Source organism: Canis lupus, chromosome 10, assembly GCF_011100685.1.
Source record: "Canis lupus familiaris isolate Mischka breed German Shepherd chromosome 10, alternate assembly UU_Cfam_GSD_1.0, whole genome shotgun sequence".
Lineage (NCBI taxonomy): Eukaryota > Metazoa > Chordata > Mammalia > Carnivora > Canidae > Canis > Canis lupus.
In genome coordinates, this window is record NC_049231.1 from 24,530,249 (window position 1) to 24,552,376 (window position 22,128).

At 43.0% G+C, this 22,128-nt stretch overlaps 1 protein-coding gene across 14 annotated transcripts in view; it reads right to left on the bottom strand.

The window, feature by feature from the left end:
- Positions 1–22,128, bottom strand: part of MEI1 (meiotic double-stranded break formation protein 1) — a 73,132-nt gene that overhangs the window by 39,322 nt on the left and 11,682 nt on the right. For 13 of the 14 annotated variants that reach the window (XR_005365546.1, XM_038550399.1, XM_038550394.1 and 10 more), the window contains 11 exons: positions 20,127–20,241; positions 19,224–19,340; positions 17,784–17,883; positions 17,527–17,661; positions 13,417–13,531; positions 12,471–12,562; positions 11,592–11,733; positions 9,107–9,218; positions 6,244–6,304; positions 4,924–5,021; positions 2,210–2,378 (listed from right to left, as the gene is read on the bottom strand). Coding sequence is in view for 13 of the 14 variants with exons in the window: in XM_038550399.1 (XP_038406327.1) it covers positions 2,210–2,378; positions 4,924–5,021; positions 6,244–6,304; positions 9,107–9,218; positions 11,592–11,733; positions 12,471–12,562; positions 13,417–13,531; positions 17,527–17,661; positions 17,784–17,883; positions 19,224–19,340; positions 20,127–20,241 (1,256 nt within the window). In the remaining variant the exon portion in view is untranslated. The remainder of the gene's footprint in view (positions 1–2,209; positions 2,379–4,923; positions 5,022–6,243; positions 6,305–9,106; positions 9,219–11,591; positions 11,734–12,470; positions 12,563–13,416; positions 13,532–17,526; positions 17,662–17,783; positions 17,884–19,223; positions 19,341–20,126; positions 20,242–22,128) is intronic. The other variant, XM_038550398.1, reaches the window with a different exon arrangement.

Genomic DNA, 22,128 nt, shown 5'->3' on the forward strand with positions numbered 1-22,128 from the left:
TGGTGGATGAGTAGATTAAGAAAATGTCCTACATACACACTCAAAATGGAATACTATTCAACCATTAAAAAAAGGGAATCCTGCCATTTAAAACAACATGGATTGACCTTGGGACATTAGGCTAAGTGAAATAAGTGAAAGGGAGAAAAAAATAACTGTATGATCTTACTTATATTTGGTATCTTAAAAAAAAAACTGAACTCATAGATACAAAGAACAGATTGGTGGCTGTTGTGGCTGTTAGTGATGAGAGTTGAGAGTAGGCAAAATGGGTGAAGGGTACAAACTTCCTGTTATAAAATAAAGAGACCTTGGGGATGTAATGCACAGCATGGTGACTACAGTTGATAATACTGCACTGTATATTTGAAAGTTGCTGGGCACCTGGGTGGCTCAGGCGGTTAACCATCTGCCTTTGGCTTGGGTCATCTGGGATCAAGCCTGCACAAAGCTCCCTGCTCAGCAGGGAGTCTGCCTCTCCCTCTCCCTCTCCCCCTCCTCCTCCCTCACCTCTCTCTCCCTTGGCTCCTCCCTGCCCTTCCTTTCCCCTCCTTCCTACCCCCTGCTTGTGCTTTCTCTCTCTTTCTCAAATAAATAAAATCTATAAATAAATAAATAAATAAATAAATAAATAAATAAATAAATAAATAAGTTGCTAAGATAACAAATCTTAAAACTTCTCAACACCAGAAAAAAAATTTGCAACTACACATGGTGATGGATGCTAACTGAACTTACTGTGATCATTTTGCAATATATACAAATATCGAAATCATTATGTTGTACACTTGAAATTAATGTTATATGTCAATTATATCTCAATTAAAAAAAAGAATCACATGGGTCAAGTGATTTTCAATGAGGGTGCCAAGACAATTCAGTGCAGGAAAGAATAGCCTTTGTAACATATGATGCTGCAAATCTACATAAGCTACATGCAAAAGAATGAAGTACTGATATGTGCTACAAATATTATGCTAACTGAATGAGTCTCAAATATATTATGCTAAGTGGAAAAAGCCAGACACAAAAAGTCATCCATCTATGTATAATCCATCTATAAGAAATATTCAGAATAGGTAAATCCATAGAGATAGATCATAGATTGTTGTTCCTAGAAGCTAAGCAGAAGGAGGAACAAGGAGTGAATGCTTAATAGGTATGAGATTTTACTCTGGAGTGATGGAAATGTTTTGGAACTAGAGAGAGGTGGTGGTTGCATAATGCTGTGAATATACTAAATGCCACTGAACTGTTAACTTTAATATTAATTTTATGTTATAGGAATTCTAGCTCAAAAAAATTTTTTAAGCTTTGATTTTAAAATTTTGATAAATTGTACAGTAATTTTTTTTTAAGGAGGGGGAGGAGCAAAGGGAGAGGGAGAAAGAAAATCTTAAGCAGGCTTAATGCCCAGAGCAGGGACCGAGGTGGGGCTCAATTTCAGGACCCTGAGATCATGACCTGAGCCAAAACCAAGAGTCAGAATGTACCACCCAGGAGCCCCTTAAACTGTATAGTAATTCTTTTTTTTTTTAAGATTTTATTTATTTATTGGAGAAAGAGAGAGAGAGTGCATGAGCTAGGAGTATGGGGGAGAAACAGACTCCCCGCTGAGCAGGGAGCTCAACATGGGGCCTGATCCCAGGACCCCAGAATCAGGACCTGAGTCGAAGGCAGACAACTGATTAAGCCACCCCTGTGTAGTAATTCTTTTTAAATATTTTAATTGAGAGACAGAGAAAGCATGTGCACAAGCACCAGGGAGGGGAGGGACACAAGTAGGAGAAGCAGGTTCCCCACTGAGCAGGGAGCCCACGGGGCTTGATCCCAGGACTCTGGGATCATGACCAGAGCTGAAGGCAGACTCTTAACCAACTGAGCCACCCAGCTGCCCTATTTAGTAATTCTTAAAACCAAAGTAAACCACTAATTTTTTTTCTATGCACAAACAATACCTTTTAAGCATACTAAAAAAACTTCATTACCATTCTAGGCCTCTGCTTTCAACACCCTGATTACCCAGCTGCCTTAACCCTCCTCCAACATGTGAGCCGCTCAGGAATACAACCCATTTCTCACTTATCCGTGTCCCCAGTGCTCAGCACCAGGTTTGGAGCAGATGTCTCTGTGAATATTTATTGAACTAAATTGGGCTACAGATGAGAGTCCTAGGATGCATTGCCAGCCACTGGCATGGAACACTGACCTATCCTCGTGGATGTAGGCCAAGTAGAAGAGGAGCAAGATGCAGTACTGTCTCTGGCGAGCAGTTTTCTCCATATACTGGCGATCTGATAAGAAGGCAAGGCTTTCAGGGTTCCTGCTGCTTATGTGGGGCAGCCCATGTTGTAGGAACGTGGATACCACAGAGAGTTCTGGGGAAGAAAGAAGCAAGAGAAAGCCACACAGACAACACAGGAAAGCAGATAATCAGCATATAAGTATCTACTATATGAAGAGTACTGCAAAGGGTAGCAGGGTACATGCAAGATAAAGGGAAATCAGAGTTTCTGCTTCCTTTATGCAGCCTTCAGTCTGCCAGGAGGGATGAAAGGTAACATGTGAAAGAACATGGATACAATCCTTCATTCATTCACTGACAAATGTTCCCTGAGTGGCTCCTCTAGGCCAGGCTGTGACACATAGGCCCTATCTCCAGGAGCTGGTGGCTGAGAAAAGACATAATGAGACGGTTATAGGACATGTGAGCAAGTACCCTGTTCAAGCATGGAGGAGGGTGTGACTTGTATCACCTGGGGTTTGGAGGACAAGCTCCAAAAGGAGGGGACTGTGAACGGTAAGCAGAAAACAGGCAAAAAAAAGTGAGAACAGAGAATCCTGGGCACAGGAAGCAAGGTGCTGAAAGGCCCAGAGGCATAAGAGGACATATTTAGGACGCAGCAAGGAGTTCAGGCTGACGGAACCAGTGATGAATAGATATGGAGTCTCAGGAGTTGCAGAACTATGTGATATTATTTGTAGCTTGAATGCTGAGTGAAGAATTTAGATTTTATCCTAAGAATACATTTCCTATGAAACCTCTGTTTCAGAAGAAAGGAAAAGACTTCAGAGTTTAAACTTTCAATAAAGTCAACTTTATAGAAAATTCACTATATTACCCTTATTTTCCACATTTCACCACAGATCAGAGGAATCTTCATCACTGTGAAGCAATGATCATCACTTCATCACTTCATCACAGTGCCCCACAGACTGATGTTTGGGGACCACAGCTGAAGTCCAGGGTGTTAGGATGATAAGACTTGGTTTTTGGATAGATCTTTCCACCAGTGGATGGAGATCGGTTGGAGGATGAAAGACCAAAAGCAGGAAGCCAAGTGAGAGGTCAAGTGAAATCTGTCCTACCAGTACAGTGGACTTACGGCCAACTGGAGGGTGAGGATGGAGAATGTCACACAGCAATCTAATAGCAGAGCCAGGTCAGATCTCCTAATTCTAAGTTTAGGTGATTTCTCCACCAAAGCACACTATGATCATTATCGTCAAAATGAAACTAATATTCTTGAGTTTCATATATCCACACACCCGTTCTCCTGATATATAAAAGAAAGAAGCAGGCTGCAATGTAAGTAAGGTCTGCTGTTCTTCCTGGCACTCAGATCTGACAAGGCAGATATGTGGCAAATATGTGTCCTGTTTCCAAAAGAGAGGGCGCTGTCAGCAGCAGTGAGGCTAGCAAGGTGAGCACAAGAGGTGCTATGCAGTGGCTGCCAACGATATCTTAGGCAGCAACCATGGCAGAAGTAGTTGTGCTCGCCTCTCTGCAGGCCAGACCACACCTGAACAGGCAGAGAGCAGGACACCACGCAGAGAGGAGTGGATGCTATAGTGTGGGAACTAGGAGCCAAGCCATGTTGGAAGGAATGAAAATATTCACCTAGGCTTCTGTCTCTCTCTACACAGCGTCAGGAAAAAAAGAAAGAGGAAGAGAGGTTTAGGAAGTAGGGAGACATGACACATCTTCATAAATGTAAAAAAGAGGAAACATGGTCAGCACTACAAAGAAGGTATCATCTTTGCTGAATGAATGAATGAATGAATGAATGAACAGAACAATGATTAAATTATTTTATGTTATACCAAAAGAGGTCTAGGATAGACGAACTCTTTAGGGCAGAGAACACGTCATAATTATCACTGTGTCCACAGCAGCCCTGAGGCCTTCCTGGCATAGCAGAAGTTCAGTGAATATTCGATAGAGGGAAAAACTTCAGCTCTCAGCCCTACATCTGCTGTTCCCCCTCTAGACTCTGAAGATACCTCTTTTAACTTACTCAGACCTCTGCTAACATGTTACGTACTCACAGAGGCCTTCCCTAACCACCTATCTAACCTGCATCTTCTCCCTCCATCACCCTCTATCCCTTTGTCCAGTTTTATTTTTTTCATAGCATTGTATCTGTGTGTTTACTGTCTACCTCTGTCATCCCATAAGGTCAGAACTTTGAAATTCTTTAACCAGCACCTGGCACACAGAAGATGCTCAAGAAATACTTTTTGAATGAAGAAACAAAGAAGTGGAACAGGCCATTCAAAGTATTTTGAGAAGTCTCTGGAGGTAACAAGCAGAGAGCGAAAAGTCTGGTGTAAGGGAAGTTACAGAGGAGATGGCCAGGATGAGGAACTAGGCTTGATAAGCTTTGGGGTCTTTCTCAACCTTTTGAGTCTAAGGATCCAGCAACCTCAGGTTCTTATTGTTTTCTGACTCTATTATCTCATCTCCCTAGGTGTTAACCTACAGTCCCACCATTCCATGACTTCATGGTTCCTCTGGGCAGCTTCTAGCAAAGAGGACATAATTATTGTGATATTGACTCACTACCCAGCTAATCAACAAAGGCATCCAGACTGTAAAAGATCACCACTGACCTGATGAATGGTCAGGCTGCAGCGTCTTACCTTCTTTGGAAAGTGGTTCTGTCTTCTCTGGAGCTGAGAGGAGGTTGAGGATCATGTAATAGAGGAAGCTGGAACATACTTGATTTAGGGCTGAGTGCCTTAGAGGGTGGAGGGGAAGAGAGAACAGGAGAGAGGATGTTGCAACTTTGGCTGGGACAGCATTATCCCTGCCATATACCGGGGCACCACTGCCTTGTGCCAGAGCCCAGTGAAATTCTAGCCATCTGTGGCCCTAGAAGAAGAGTTCTGGAGGTAGCTGTGAATAATAAATATGGAACCTGCTGCCACAGCTGTAACTTAGACACACAAGCATTCACTAAAATTTAACTGAAAAAATAAATCAAGGAGGGCTACTGAACTCCAACTTAACAAACCATACTAACAAAAAATGAGTGCTGCTAAGCCAGGAAAGGGCTTGGGAATACTAGTTTAAAACGAAGCTATTGAATCAAGACAAGTAGTCAAGAACTACCTGTCCAAACAGGTAGTTCTTTGAATCCAGACAGATCCCTGTGTTTGTATTCCCTCCTGAAGGTTGGTGTTTTATTCAGAGATATGCAAGGAGACTTAGTGCATTATGGTCACCTTGCAGGCTGTAGGCAGTAACAAATGGACTCTGTCAAGTAAACGCAGAGACAGGTAGAAAACCATAAATGGGAAGGAAGAAAAGGTTACTCTAGAAAATGTAACAAGACAGAGACTGAAGTCTCTGGGGTTTTTTTTTGTTTGTTTGTTTGTTTTGTTTTGTTTTCACTTTTTTAAGATTTTATTTATTTATTCATGAGAGACACAGAGATAGAGCACAGGCAGAGGGAGAAGCAGGCTCTCTGAGGGAAGCCTGATGCAGGACTCAATCCTGGGACGATGCCCTGAGCCAAAGGCAGATACTCAGCCACTGAGCCACCCAGGCATTCCAGAAGTCTCTACCTTGAACAAGAGAGCTTCTCCTCTGGAAATGCTCAGCTAACAGTATCTAGAACATGACTCTCTCTCTCTCTCTCTGGTCTCTTCTTTCATTACCTTCTGAGGGCTTCCATTTCCCCATTTGTACAACGACTGGGGTTAGACAAATGATCTCTAAGAGGCTTTCCAGCTTTGATGTAACAGATGCCCATCCAAATATCACATGGAATGAGTGTCTCAACAGAACCAGATTAAATAAAAGTTGTAGAAGCCCGTCTAGCTCATACCACCAGCTGCTGAGCAATTCTGACACTGTGTCAATCCCCCCATGAAAAAACCACACCAGTCAGAAATTTCTACTTGTCCAATCAAGGACACTGGCTGGTTGGCACTAATTTTGCCTGAGACCATACATACCTCAGACTGCTGCAGAACCTGGCCTTCAGTTCCAGGGTTAGTCGTATGAACGATGAGGAAGCTTGGGAGAAGTGGGAAGAAAGCAGAGAGTAACTGTTTGCTTGTTTGTTGTTTTTTGTTTTGTTTTGTTTTTGTTTTTTAGATTTTATTTATCAATGAGAGACACACAGAGAGAGGCAGAGACACAGGCAGAGGGAGAAGCAGGATCCATGCAGGGAGCCCGACGCGGGACTCGATTCCTGGTCTCCAAGATCACACCCTGGGTCGAAGGCGGTGCTAAACTGCTGGGCCACCAGGGCTGCCCAGCTGTTGTTGTTTTTTGATAGATTTATTTTTTTAAATTTTTATTTATTTATGATAGTCACAGAGAGAGAGAGAGAGAGAGAGAGAGAGGCAGAGACATAGGCAGAGGGAGAAGTAGGCTCCATGCACCAGGAGTCCGATGTGGGATTCGATACCGGGTCTCCAGGATCGTGCCCTGGGCCAAAGGCAGGCGCCAAACCGCAGCGCCACCCAGGGATCCCCGATAGATTTATTTTTTAAGATTTTATATCTTTATTCATGAGAGATACACAGAGAGAGGCAGAGACATAGGCAGAAGGAAAAGCAGGCTCCATGCAGGGAGCCTGATGCAGGACTCAATCCCAGGGCCCCAGGATCATGACCTGAGTCAAAGGCAGACATTCAATCACTGAGAGCAGTTTAAACCAGACTTAGGACACGCTCATCCTGGCTCATACTGATCACATCCTCTACTACCTTCCCAAATCAAATTCTCTTCTAGCGATCTTCCTCTCAATAAAAATCACCATGACCCACCTAGATGGCAGTTATAACCCAAGGCATTACCCTGAGCTGTTCCCTCTCCCTCCTACCCCACAGTCAACTGGTGCACATCCCCTAACACTGCCTTAGTTCCTATCACCAGACTGAGTTAATGCAAGAGATTGAACTGTTTTCTCCAATCTTGCCTCCCTCTAACTCATGGTCCACACTGATCCACAAATGATCTTTCTAAAACAGAAATCTGACTCTACCAATCTTATCTAAGACTCAAAGCTCTGGAGCACATGGGTGGCTCAGTGGTTGAGCATCTGCCTTCAGCTCAGGTCATGATCTCAGGGTCCTGGGATTGGGTCCTGCATCAGGCTCCCTGCAGGGAGCCTGCTTCTCCCTCTGCTTATATATCTGCCTCTCCCTCTATGTCTCTCCTTCTAAGAAAATAATCATAGTACATACTTCTAAGGGTTTTATAAATGAGTTCATACATGTAAAGCACTTAAAGCAGTATCTACCTGGGGTGCCTGGGTGGCTCAGTCGGTTGAGCATCTGACTTTTTTTTTTAATTTTTATTTATTTATTCATGAGAGAGAGAGAGAGAGGCAGAGACACAGGCAGAGGGAGAAGCAGGCTCTATGCAGGGAGCCCAATGTGGGACTCGATCCTGGGACTCCAGGATCACGCCCTGGGCCAAAGGCAGGTGCTAAACCGCTGAGCTACCCAGGGATCCCCAGAGCATCTGACTCTTGATTTTAGCTCAGGTCATTATCTCAGGGTCCTGGGATCAAGCCCTGTGTAGGCCACCCTGCTCAGTCAGAAGTCTGCTTGTCTCCCTCTCCCTCCCCCTGCTCCCATGTGCTCTTTCTCTAAAATAAATAAATCTTTTTTTTAAGAAAACAATATCTTGGGGTGCCTGGGTGGCTCAGCAGTTGAGTGTCTGCCTTCGGGCCAGAGTGTGATCCTGGAGTCCCAGGACTGAGTCCTACATTGGGCTCCCTGCATGGGGCCTGCTTCTCCCTCTGCCTGTGTCTCTGCCTCCTTCTCTCTGTGTGTCTCTCATGAATAAATAAATAAAATCTTTCTAAAAAAGTCTGTTTCTGGGCAGCCCCGGTGGCTCAGCGGTTTAGCGCTGCCTAGGCCTGGGTGTGATCCTGGAGTCTCAGGATCGAGTCCCACATCGGACTCCCTGCATGGAGCCTGTTTCTCCCTCTGCCTGTGTCTCTGCCTTTCTCTCTGTCATGAATAAATAAAATCTTTAAAAAAAAATAAAAAATAAAAAAGTCTGTTTCTTAAAAAAAAGAAACAAAGAAGACAGTATCTGACAATAGTAAGAGTATAATAAATGTTAGTTATTAGTTATTAATTATTATTACCTTTCTCTCTCCTCCCTTACTGTTTTTGGCTCTTTTCCCCTTCCCATTCTCACCATCACTACTACTTTCTAAGGAAAATAAAGCAGACTCTGACTCTCACTCCTGGGCTTATTCTGCAGATTGAAGTATTTACAAGGTGACTACGGGAAAAGTGAGAAAGGAAGGTTTATGCTTCGGAGGAAAAAAGGACTAGTAAGAGAAGAAAATAAATAGATGCAAGAAGGCCTGGAGATGGCTAAGGTAGTTGAGAGCCACAGGGGTTCAATTTTAAGAAGGCAGTTCAGCATACAGATAGACAGCAGCTTTCACATGGAGTGCCACCCCTTACCAAGGCATCTGGAAGTATGTGGGGAAAATTTTCAGGTGTCAAGATGACTGGGGGTACTTCTGACATTCAGCAGTCAGAAGTCAGAGATGCTAAACATCTTGTGAGGTCTGAGTATGAAGTATGGAGAGCAATATGGAAAGACGTGTGCTGTGGGCTTTGAGGTAGAACTCCTTGACATTCTCAGAGAAGTATCAGTAAATTTGAGAAGTTACTTTAAGTACCTTTGATTGTTGGATGGTATTCCCTTCCACCCAACACTAAGCAGAATATGGATATGGACTCTGAGTGATTACATAAACCTCCTGCCCACAGGAAGTGGGCTTTCTTTGAATATTCTGAGCACCTGCCTCCCTCCTGACTTTCACACTTGCCTGCTGCCTACCGAGCTTCTTGGAGAACTTCTCCTTCATGTGAGGGACGATGATAAAGAGGCTGTGTAGAATCGAGAGGAAAACTTCCATCAGGTTTGGATGGGTGGCCTGTTCTGAGTGTCTCTGCAAAGAACCAGAAGGAAGAACACAGCACACCAGGACTGAGTCTCTGAAGAAGAAAGTATCAGCAAAACTGGCATGAAATCTAGCAATAGTAGACTAACCCCTTTCACTTGAAGGGCACAAGAAAAGCTAGGGAACCTGAAGTCACAAGCCTGCATCCAAGGCTTATATCCACCATTTAATAAGTTGTATAAGACGCATTACCTCTGGGCTTCTGCACCAAAAAGAATAAAACAGGAATAACAAGACCTATATCCCAGAAACAAATGATATCTGATTGTAAAAAGTACCTTCTAAACTATAATGCAGAGTAACACTCAAGTTTCTTTCTTTTTTTTTTTTTTTTTAAAGTAGGCTCATGATCAAGAGTCATGCTCTACCGACTGAGCCAGCCAGGCACCCCTCCCTGACACTCAAGTTTCTAAGACCATTGCCATTAGTAATAGTCATATGGTTTACAAACTATCTTCACTTTTTTTTCATATGATCTCTAAACACTAGTCATTAGGCAGCTTGATGTAGCAGACAGAGCTCTGGATTGATTAAGAGTAAACAAACTTGGGTTCCAGTCAAGCTCTGCAAAGTCACTGTTCCCATGGGTCAGTTACCCTCCCCTCTCAGTGTCTCAGTTCCCTACATGTAAAAGCTAGAGTCTCAAGGATGTGGTTCTTAAAGATACCTTTCCTTTGGTTTTTAAACAACAACAAAAAGGTTTTTATTTAGAAAGGTAATAAAGGGACACCTGGGTGGCTAAGTGGTTTGGCACATGCCTTCGGCCTAGGGCATGGTCCTGGGGTCCCAGGTTCAAGTCCCACATCAGGCTCCCTGCATGGGGCCTGCTTCTCTCTCTGCCTGTGTCATTGCCCACCCCCTTTCTCTCTCTGTGTTTCTCATGAATAAGTAGATGAAATCTGAGAGAGAGAGAGAGAGAGAGAGAGAGAGAGAGAGAGAAAGAAAGAAAGAGAGAGAGAGAGAGAGAGAAAGAAAGAAAGAGAGAGAGAGAGAGAGAGAGAGAGAGAAAGAAAGAAAGAAAGAAAGAAAGAAAATGTATAAAATACAGAAAAGTAGAAAGAATAATAAAATAATTCTATCATCTAGTTCTAGGTCTGACTAACACTTCATAGAAAGAAGGCAGAACAGATGAGGAAACCATCGTGAAACACTTAAGTGTTACTGCTTAGTGAGTGCCAATCAGAGCATGCATCTAGCCTATAGCTCCTGATGGTTACCCACCTGAAGACTCTGGTAGGCTGGCTTAAAGGCTTCTTCCAAGAGGTCTCTGCCCCCAGAACCAGAGTTCCGCTACTGAAACTCCCTGCTGCTACCTACTATTTCCGGTAGGTGTTTGGAGGTACCCTGACTAAAAGGCACTGCAGAATCACAGGATGTCCAAACCTCAAAGAGGACAAGACTTATTACCTAAAGTCAACCAAGCAGTCAGCTGCTCTGGACCCAGCTTTTCCTACCACCTCCATCTCAAGTCAGCTCCAAACAAAGCGCTTTTGGATCAGGTCTCTCTTTAGAGTGGCCAATCTCATTTTACAGAATACATGTGTTCCTTAGTGAAACTTGAATCACCACTGTTCTTTACTAATCATAAGGACACACTGGTTCAAATTTCAGTATTGTTGTCCACTTGCTTTACAACTATTGGAACATGACAAGCTCATCTTTAAATTGGGATAATTATAGTACCCATCTCATATAATCACTAGGATGATCAAATTAGGTAATGAATACGAAGCACTTATCACCCCATAAACACTATTTATTATTTTACTATTACTGCTTTCTATTTTTTATTAAGAGGCATGTATTAATGTAAAAGAAGAACACACTTTGGAGTTTTTTGGGTTTTGAGGGTTTTTTTAAGATTAAAACAAATTTTTTTTTAATTTAAAAAAATTTTAAGTAATTTCTACACCCAACATGGGGCTCAAACCCACATCCCGGGGATCCCTGGGTGGCGCAGCGGTTTGGCGCCTGCCTTTGGCCCAGGGCGCGATCCTGGAGACCCGGGATCGAGTCCCACGTCAGGCTCCCGGTGCATGGAGCCTGCTTCTCCCTCCTCCTGTGTCTCTGCCTCTTTCTCTCTCTCTATGTCTATCATGAATAAATAAATAAATCTTTAAAAAAAAAAAAAAAAAAAACCCACATCCCAAAGCCAAGAGTCACACACTCCACTGACTGAGCCCGCCAGGTGCTGCTACACTTTGTTTCCAAAACCAAAGGAAAAATGCCTAAACAACAGTATTGTTGTTCTGAGACCTTCAGAAGATCTAGATGAGTACTTGCTGTCTGTCTCAGCCTGGCTCAGTATCATACTCTTCTCCTCCTCAAAATTCATGCTATCTGTGGCTCAAGGGAACTCACCATCACCATGGGGATACAAAGGGAGTCACAGGCACTAAGAAGAAATTCTGAGAAGGCCTCCAAAGTGTCTTCCTTCTCGGCACTGGGAGCTGTGAATGGATTCTCCTGGGCTGAAGGCTCACTCTGGAATTCCACAGCCAACCTAAGAAATCAATATGTGAGTATATCCACTACTACCTATACAACATAAAGGTTAGAAGCATCCTCCCAGAGGGACACCTGAGCTCAGGGTTCAGGGAAAATATCCCCATCAGCAGATCTGGAGACAACTCGAGAGGCCTCAATCATGGAGGACTTGGTCCTTAGCTACTGCTCCAGCTTCGTGCTCCCCACCTCCTCTCCCATAATACATGACTCTTCTACTCTACTACATGTACTTCCCTGAACATACCATGCTACTTGCTATTTCACATCTCTTTACCTTTACAGATGCTGCTCCCTCTCCCAGGAATGTCCTCCCCAGATCTGTGAAAACCTAATGAATTCTCCATATATATCCACAAAACTGCCTCTTTCCCAAGAGACTGTGAGCTCCTTGTGGGCAGGAGTCAATCTGACCTTATCTTTCTACTCCCACTGTCTAGCCACAGGCTTGACACATTATTTGGAAAGAGGAACAAAGCTGAATGAGACACATCCTCAATGTAGAGTAACAAAAACTTCACCAGGAGGGAATCTTTAGAAACCTCCTACTCTATCTCCTCCTCCTCAAACCTCCTCTCCATACCCTTACACACACACATCCCCAACCTCTGTCCCAGCCAAAGCATTCTCACTATGCAACAAAGCACCAAAAATCAAGCAAACTTCATCCTTAGTCTGATTCTCTTCCACCTTCACCCTCCATAATACTGCCTCAGAACACAGAGGGCCCCTCACCTGCAGGCATTTCTAAACCCCTCCAGGGTGCTCAGGAGGAATTTTCCCCTTCGAAGAATGGCCTTCCCAGAATCTCTACTGGAGACATGGCCCTGAAGTGAGAAGGAGACAGGGCACCTATTAGCCAAGTACCTACTCTGTGTCCCAATTTGTGCTTGGAGGACCACAGGCTTCTTCCTCTCACTGGAGCCTGGCATTCCCACACACATAACACTTTCCAGGGGATCCTGGTTACATATATCCTTGCAGATTTAGTCATCTAACAGCTCTGGGGGAACATTAATCATCTGTCTCCCGGTGAACCACAGGACTGCTCTTGTTCTATTATATGCAGAAAGCTGTCACAGGCTGGTGGACATTAGCCTAACTGGCTCTAATGCCCATGTTAGTTGCTTCCAAAACACATGAAAATCCCACCCTATCAGGTGTGATAAACTTCGTTTCCAAAGTTAATTCTGAAAGACATAACAAACATCCATATTACCCATATCTTTCTGATATTTTAAATCCATGGACCATTAAAAGCCAACACATTGCACATTGGTCAGATTCTTTCTAAGCTCCTAGTGACTCCAGCCTTAAATAATTTTGTGAGCATGTTTACCATTAACTGCTTGGATGATATAAAAGACAAAATGGTATAATATAGTAGGTTTGGGTACAACTTACTGGGTTGTACTATTTGGGATTTACTATCCAAATCAGATACTTGCTAGTTTTGGACCTTAGAGAAAAATTAGTTAACCCTGTGGCTTCAGTTTCCAAATCTGCAAAGACAAAGACAGCAATTATTAAGCTTCACAGCTCTGCCATTAAGGGGGAAAAAATAACATCTCATTATAGATATGTGTGCATGAGAAAGAGCTATAAAGAAGCATATAAAGGTAAAGCAATTATCTTCTTAACATGATCTCCAGAAGAGACAGGCTGCATACAGTGTACTGACCAGGGGCCTCCTGCTCAGCGGGGTCTGGGAAAAATCTGCACAGCGACTCAGCATGGCTTCAAGCAAGGCTCGCAGTTCCCTGTATTGCACAGGTGGAGTACTCTGATGGTCCTTCCTGCAGCCAGAGAGACCAGCAAGCTTAGGGTAAGATAAGGGTATTCCAAGACACCCTCAGGTTCTTAAGCAATGAGGGACAATGTGATGGATCAAAATACAGGTTCAGGATCTGATCTGATAAAAATCCTTGCTCCAACACTTGTCTAGCTGCATGACTTTGTGCACATTCCTCATCCTCCCTAATCCTCAGTTTCTTCACCTACTAAATGAGAGGTAATAGTACTTTCTTCATTAAGTTCTTTTAAGGATTAAATTTGATAATGTATGCCAACCACTTAGCATGATGCTTAATAGATAGCCCTTTTAAATGACAGTGTTGACTATTATTGCTGTTATTAAGGAGACAGAGGGCTTTCTCAAAACGAAGTACTATCTAGAACTGAAGGTGCCTCAAGAGATATATATGGCCACTGTCCTCAAATTAGTAATACGCTCTCATGGGGAAGAGAGACCAAATTTGCTCTCTGTTACCGTGGTAAGGAAAACCACAATCTACTTTCTAAGAGTCAAACTCTATAAAGGTAAAAAAAAAAAAAATCTAGGCAGGGTGAGCTCCCCATTCTTAGAAATTATAAGCAAAGACTAGAAACTAGCTTTGGAGATTCAATCATTGTGAGTGTGGGGTAAATATGGAAAGTAAGACATAGGGTCCATTTGAACTTTTATATTCCATTGATTCAGGGAGGCAAGAGTCATAGACTAGTCTAATTGTGAGCTCCAAGAGGCCAGAGACCAACTCTGTCTTTTCATTTTACTTAAACAGAGCTAGATGCATTATAAACTAATGATAAATTGTAAAAGATGTTAAATGAATGAATGACTACTTGACAGGGTATAAAGTAGCTGTATTTGTTTCCTAGGGGTACTGTAACAAATCATCAAAACTGCATGGCTTAAAACAACAGAAAAATTTCCTCACATATTTCTGGGGGCTAGAAATCTAAAATCAAGGTTGGCTCCCTCTAATGACTCTAGGGAAGAATCCTGCCTTGCCCCTTAGCTACTGGTGGCTGCCAGCAATCCCTGTCATTCCTTGCCTCATAGCTGCATCATTCCACTTTCTGCCTCTTCTTCACATGGCAACCTTTCCCTGTGTGTGTGTGTGTGTGTGTGTGTGTGTGTGTGTGTGTTACTATATGTCCAAATCCCCCTCTCCTTATAAGGGCACCAGTCTTTGGATTTAGGAGCCCAGATTATATGACTTCATTTTAATTCAATTATATCTACAAACACCCTATTTCCAAATAAGGTCACATTCACAGGTTATGGGTGGGCCTGAATTTTAGAGGGACGCTATTCAACCCAGTGCAGTAACAAAGGAGAAATCTATGTCAACTCTCATCACCACGCCTTTTTTGAACACTAAGAGTAATTTGTTGGGCCTTCTAACAGGCCTTCAGTTTACTGTTGATAGTTAAGGCTTTTCTAAAAAATAATTTATTTACTTGTTTGTGAGAGACACAGAGAGAGAGGCAGAGACAGAGGCAGAGGGAGAAGCAGACTCCCTGTGGGGAGCCCAATGTGGGACTCGATCCCAGGACCCTGGGATCAGAACCTGAGCTGAACACAGATGCTCAACCACTGAGCCAGCAGGCATCCTGATAGTTAAGGCTTGATTTTCCTTTCCTTCTTCATTTCTAGAAGCTCTAAGTTTCTATCCATATTGATTGCCAAGCCCTGATTCCACTATCTTTAAATTCTTTTCAGCAGTTCTCATTCCTCATTCCCTCTTCCAGTGGTGCTTCCCAGAGACTCAGTGAACCACTCCACCTCAGAAGGACCATCTCAATACACATTCTGGGAAATTGACATGAAAAGTAAAATCATCCAAGGATTAAGAACTAGCCCCCTATTCAGCACTCTCTACAATTCTGACCCAACCAGCTTTCCCAGCTTCTTCATGTATTACTCACCTTCACATAACCTTCTGGCCAGACTGGTTACTATACCCTAAGTAATCCCCTAACCTTTCCCATGCATATTGTCCTTCCACAAACCTAAATCTCGCTCATCCCTCTTAGCACAGCTCAAACACCACTCACCTCCTGCCTGAAAGGTGCCACCAGTCCCCCCATAACACTGATCTCCTGGGAGACTTCCAGTTCTACATGGGCACCTCTAATTGAACTGCTCTTACTCTGTGCCTTTGTTACTGTTAGTTTACTCACCTCACCCTCACTTGGATTCATGCCCCAGATTTAGAGACTCAAATCCAGGAAAGGACAGAGGTGGAAAAGAAATAGACTGAAGTCATTGTAATGTAAATGTCATTTTTTGTTTCCATTTTTAGAACCAACCTAGTGTCAAATCAAGAAGATTTAAATATGGTTACAGAAGAGACTATAAATATTAATAACGTTTACCATGTAAAATTGAAAAGTACAGCTGACTGACCCTGAAAAGCAGAAGGTAGAGAGGAAAAAGGAAAAGCTTGGATGCTCATAAACTCAGCTAACCAAGCAGAGAGTCAAAAGATACTGCTTCGAGTTGAGGGAACAAGAAAAACAAGATTTAAGTATACGATCTAAAGATTTCAAGACAAAATATTAACTAGCAAAAATGCCAAGGAAATGTAGAGAAGACAAAATAATATGATCTCAGTCTTGGCCTTTCTTACTGGTGACTCAATTAATAATGTCCTAAATTGACAAATGAAGAAACAGCATTATATAAACATATTATCTAGATGTAGGGGGATAATTACCCAAACTAAAATCAAAATGAGTAAAGACCTTAGGATCTCTTAGTCTTACCATTCATTTTGATATCCTTCATTCAAATGCTTTCAGGAGTAAGGTATATAGTAGTGAACAAACTGACAGGGTCCCTGACCTCTTGGAGATTATATTAAAGTGGAAAGAGACACAAAACAAATGAATTAGCAAGAACTATCAAGTGTCTGGTAGGTGTTATAACAACCTAATGGGTAGGTTAGGGAATCATGCTCTGAATGCAACCTGAATGATGGGAAGAAGTCAGTCATGCAAAGATTTTAGGGAAGAGCATTTTGGGCAGAAAGAACAATTTGTAGGAAGAAAATAGGGGGAAAGTCTGAACTAAAACAAAAGACTGAGATTTTTTTTTAATTATATCCATGAAATGAATAGAGTAAAATGCTATTTAAAAATATGCAGATGGGGGGATCCCTGGGTGGCTCAGCGGTTTGGCACCTGCCTTTGGCCCAGGGTGCGATCCTGGGGTCCCAGGATCAAGTCCCACGTCGGGCTCCTCGCATGGAGCCCGCTTCTCCCTCCTCCTGTGTCTCTGCCTCTCTCTCAATCTCTGTGTCTATCATGAATAAATAAATAAATAAATCTTAAAAAAAATATGCAGATGGAGCACATGGCTGGTGAGTGGAACAAGCAATTCTTGATCTCAGGGTCATGAGTTCCAGCCCCACATTGAGCGTAAAGCTTACTTTAAAATATATATATAATATTTAAAATTTTTTTTTTAAATCATGCAGAGAATTGGAAAGAACTCTTCCAAACTAAAAATATAAAAGCAGGAGTGCCTGGGTGGCTCAGTTGGTTGAGTGTCTGCCTTTGGCTCAGGTCATGATCCCCGTGTCCTGGGACTGAGCCCTGCATTGGGCTCTGTGATCAGCCAGGAGACTACTCCTCCCTCTCCCACTCCCCCTGCTTGTGCTCTCTATCTCTCTGTCAAATAAATAAATAAAATCTTTTAAAAATATATGAAATCAAAAATAAAACATACAATAAGAGGGTTGAAAGATAAAGTCAAGAAAATTTCCCAGAAACTAGTGTATAATGACAAAAAGATGAAGAGCTGTCAGAAAAGAAAGACAATTAGAGGACCAATCCAGGTTCAACATTTGAATGGCAGTTCCAGAAAGAGAAAACAGAGTAAATAGCATACTGGAAAGAAGAAATTCAAGAAAATTTCCCTGACCTAAAGGACAAGTATCCCCTGGCTTGGCCTAACCCATGGGGCATACAAAGGTAGAAAGTTCAGCCTGCCTAGATCTCTCACCTTAGAAAGGCAGAAATGGCCTTCAATGCCTCAGCAGCCACCTCCAACACAGGGCTTCTTACTGCTTCTTGGAGAGCACGGCCAGCATCTCTACATATGGCTGAGCTTGTGAACAGCTTGATCTCCTCTGGCTGCCTGAGAAATGATAAATTAATAACAAATAAGTGAATATCTATCACTGATGCCACCAGGAATAAATACTTCTTTCCATCTCCAGTCTGGCCCCTACAGGCCTGACACCCCATCACTTTGCTCACCGAGTCAGGATTTCAGCAAAAAGCAGCAGGCCCTGCTTATGTAGCTCTGTGTTGTTCATCTTCAGGCTTCCCTGTAGACTCCTCACCACTGACTCGATCCCTATCTCAAAATGACATGGCAGAGGCCAGGGATCAGTGCTTGGTAGTTCCTTCACTGCCTGCCCAGGAAAAGTGAGAGGCTCTGGACAGCGTACATTTGCTGGTGGCCCCTCATGGAGGAGCCCTGACAAGATCAAACTGATGGGATAGGACTGTGAGATCTTTGAGGGCAGGCACTTATCTGATTCATCTCTGTCTCCCTGAAACCCAGCATAAGCCATAGCACAGGCCCTTGAACTCAAGGTATTTAGTAAATGCCTACTGACAGAGTTGTGCCTTTCCCATTAGTCACACTCCTATTTCTTCTCAAAGAATCAGGTCAGAGCTCCACTCCTAGGAAGCCTTTCCTAATCCACTCACGTAGAGCTATGGACCTCCGCTGAGCTCCCACACCTCCTATACCTCAATCTAGCAGAGCTCCAGTTGGTTCATTTGTATCTCTCTCCCCTTCTAGAGGACAGGGACTACTTATAAATGTGGTCCCATCCTGGTGCCTGACACAGAACAGGAACACAGAATATAAAATGAATGATTGAATGTGCCCAGTCTAAAAATCCAGACATGATATAAAAAGTCCCAAACCAAAAAAGTATCACCAGGAATGAAGAGGATGGGACAGTTTCAAGAAACCATGAAAGAGGGCAGCCCCAGGGGGCTCAGCGGTTTAGCGTCGCCTTCAGCCCAGGGCGTGATCTTGGAGATCCAGGATCGAGTCCAGCGTCAGGCTCCCTGCATGGAGCCTGCTCCTCCCTACCTGTGTCTCTGCCTCTCTCTTTCTTCATGTGTGTGTCATAAATAAATAAAATCTTAAAAAAAAAGAAACTATGAAAGAATGAATCAGCTAAACTTAGGGACTAACTAGACAGACACATATCTGGGGGACAGGAAAAGCCCGAGTCCAAGGCCAGTAAAATTGTTCTTAAGGTACAGCAGGAATTCATTCAGGGGCTAATAGGTATACCTTTCTCTTGCCAAACATACATATGTCTGCTAATCAGTGAAGGGAGCTGTCTGGATATCACTGCTTGCATATGGAAACTGATGAGTTTGGGCTGATGGAAATGACCAGACCCAGTACTCCTCTCCAAGGTGCAGGCTAGTTCCCCATCATTCCTACTGATGCCCAGCTTCAAAGTACTGACCATCCTAGGGGTGTGTGGGTGGCTTGGTCAATTAAGTATCTGACTCTTGATCTCAGCTCAGGTCTTGATCTCAGGGTCATGAGTTCAAGTCCCACATTGAGCTCCATGTTGGGCATGTGGCCTACTTAAAAAGAAAAAAAATAAATAAAAGGTTGACCACCACCCTACCCAGAGCTAGTGTAGGATTCCCACTACCAACCATACACTGTGTGGCACTTGGAAAAGAAGAGTGGCTCTTCTGCCAGGAGTATCAGGCAGTTGTAGCTAGACCAGACAAGCACTTCACTGGAAGAGGACAGGTGCTCAAAGAGGAACTCTGGCCAGGAGAGGGGAGAAAACAATAAATTACAGTTGTATGACTATGATCTCTTCACTAAAGCTAGAGTCTTGGATTTATTCAGCATCTCACACCTTTACTTCATCTCTTTACGCACCCTCTCCATGAGATGTGATCATGAATTCACAGATAAACCTGGAAAATAACCTCGGGGTATGGTCTAACCTCATCTTTTTAACAGTTGAAGAAATTGAGACCCAGAAAAAGGTATTGCTAGTGGTAGAGGTGAGACTGGAACCCAGGTCTCTTAATTCCAGGATGCAGAGAGAGGTTTTTAGAGCCAGAGAGGCTGACTGCATATCCCTTCTCTGCCAGTGACTAGCCTTGTAAATTTACACCAGTTATTTTCCTTCTCTGATCCTCAATTTCCTTATCCATAAAACAGCCAAGTTGAGGACCTAAATGTGGCAATGCTGACAGGGCACCTTAGGGTATATTTCCTGGTCATAACAAGTCATGAGAAACATTAGTTCCCTTTGTCTTCCTGGTCCACAGGTCTTTCTATCACTCCATACTAGGTGTTATCCCTATCAGTAACAGATTGCTCATGGTCATCTAAGAGAGCTGTAGCAAAAAGATTCACTTGATGAGGCCTATGAGTCTGGAAGTCCCAGACTCTGTCCTATACAACTGAGCCTGCCATCAACCCATCTCTCCAGTACACATTATCAAAGGACCCCAATATGATTGTTGCTGCTGTGACTCCAGGGTCTCCAGTCAGAACTCTGGGGTCCTCAGAGGAAAAGATTAAAAGGAGCTCCCTACCTGGAATGTCAGCATGGATGAAGGCCGGGGCATGCTTCACTGGGGAGTGGACAAGCACCGCAGTTATACAGTGGGCACTGGCCACCTGCAGAGTCTCATCTCTAGAGAGGAGAAGCTGGAGAAACAGGCAACAAAAAGTGCCACAGTCACAGCACTGATGGGTAGAAGGCGGCAGTCTGAGTGCCTCCTGCACTATCCAGCATAAGGCACAAGGCTGGTGCTCAGGGAGAGCACTTATGGATCATGGAAAGGGGTCTCTATAAAGAACAGCAGGTGGGAAACAACAAAAGAACACAACGACATCAAAGAACACTAAAACCATCACCAAGAAGGGTTTGGGCTTTCATTGACAAAAGTACTTTCACAGCCCTCATCTGGTTTTGATGCTTGCAACAAACCTGATAAGAAGGGAAGGTTCTACTATGAGTCCCCTTTACAGACTGTGCTAAAAATAACTAAAAATGCAGGCATGAGGCTGTTATCCTTAGAAAGCCCCGTCTATAAAGTTGGCCACTGACTGGGTTTCAGATGTTGGGTTTCAGGAGGGCTCCTGCCACTACTAGAACCAATGGGAGTGACTCTCTGTGACTAAACTATTTGCACAAACAATGGTGTCTATGCTGAATACCTGTCATCTTTCTGGGAGTCTGGAACTTTGGAATGTGTTAGCCAGAAGGTTCTGACATGACCAGTCAGCCCCCAATAAAAATCTGGGGCACTGAGACTCTAATGGGCTTCCCTGCCAGGCACCATTTCATATGTTGCCACAATTCATTGCTGGAGGAATAAAGTGCATCCTTGTTTGACTCCACTAAGAGAGGATTCAGAATCTTGTGCCTTGTTTTCCCTTGAACTTTCCCTCTGCCGATTTTGTTCTGTATCTTTCACTGTAATAAATACTAGCCATGAATATAACTATCTACTAAACCTGTGAGTCCTCCTAAAGAATCACTGAACCAAGGGGTGGTCTTGGAGACTCAACACACAGAGGAAGGAATTAAAGCTCAAGGAGGTTAAGTCACTTACTGCAGGCCACACAGCTAATGAGTGGCAAAGCTAAGGCAGAAACCCAGGTCAGCCACGTCCAAATCTAGGAGTCTTCTTACAGTGGGGTTTTAGATCAGGTTACTCCTCTACTCAAAATATTTCAATGAATTTCCATTGTACCCTGGATAACATCTAAACTCCTACTGGACACCTTACCTATTAGGAGTCCCATAACACTCTCAGAAATCAAGGAAAGGGTTAACTGCAACCGAAGACTTTAAGTGTAGGAGAAACTAGCCTCCTGTGGGAAAACGGCGAGTAAATATATATCATGAGACAAAAGAGTGTGTTCCTGGTTTTAAAGTTTCAGAGGAAAAGGACTAAGTCCCAATCATATCTGATAGAAATGCATCTGAGCACTGCAAACTTAAACCATCTCAGTCATCTTAGACTTAAAAATGGACACATAATTGACTAGTCTTCTGTTAATATGTAAAGGAGTTTCTAGATAATCTTAATCTTTAATGTGTTCTCTTTTATATAGAAAATGACATGTATTTCAAGATGCTATTGATGTAAGGCAAACCATTATTTTATATGCCACTAGGGAAAAAGAGCTATAATTAAACTATGACACACCGTTGATGATAAAATGTCTCTCAATTTCAGAGCTGCTAAAATGTGAAAAAAATGTCTCTTACAAAAATGATATTCAATCCTTAAGCAAAACAATGATTCTGGTTAAAAGTACATACTCCTCATTGTGTTGAGAAAGAAACACTCCAATTCTACTTTTCCATTAAAAACAAAATTATGAAAACTTATCTTTAAAAAAGTCCTAATTATTTACCATGACCCATCAGGACCTGCATGATATTCCCTCTAGACTCATCTCCTGCCCCTTCACATCATACCCACCATCCATCCCATTGGTCTCCATCTGCTTTTAGAACGTATCAACTATCCCTCTGAGGTATAACTAACCACTGGCTTACTTTAATTCTTCAAGTGTCAG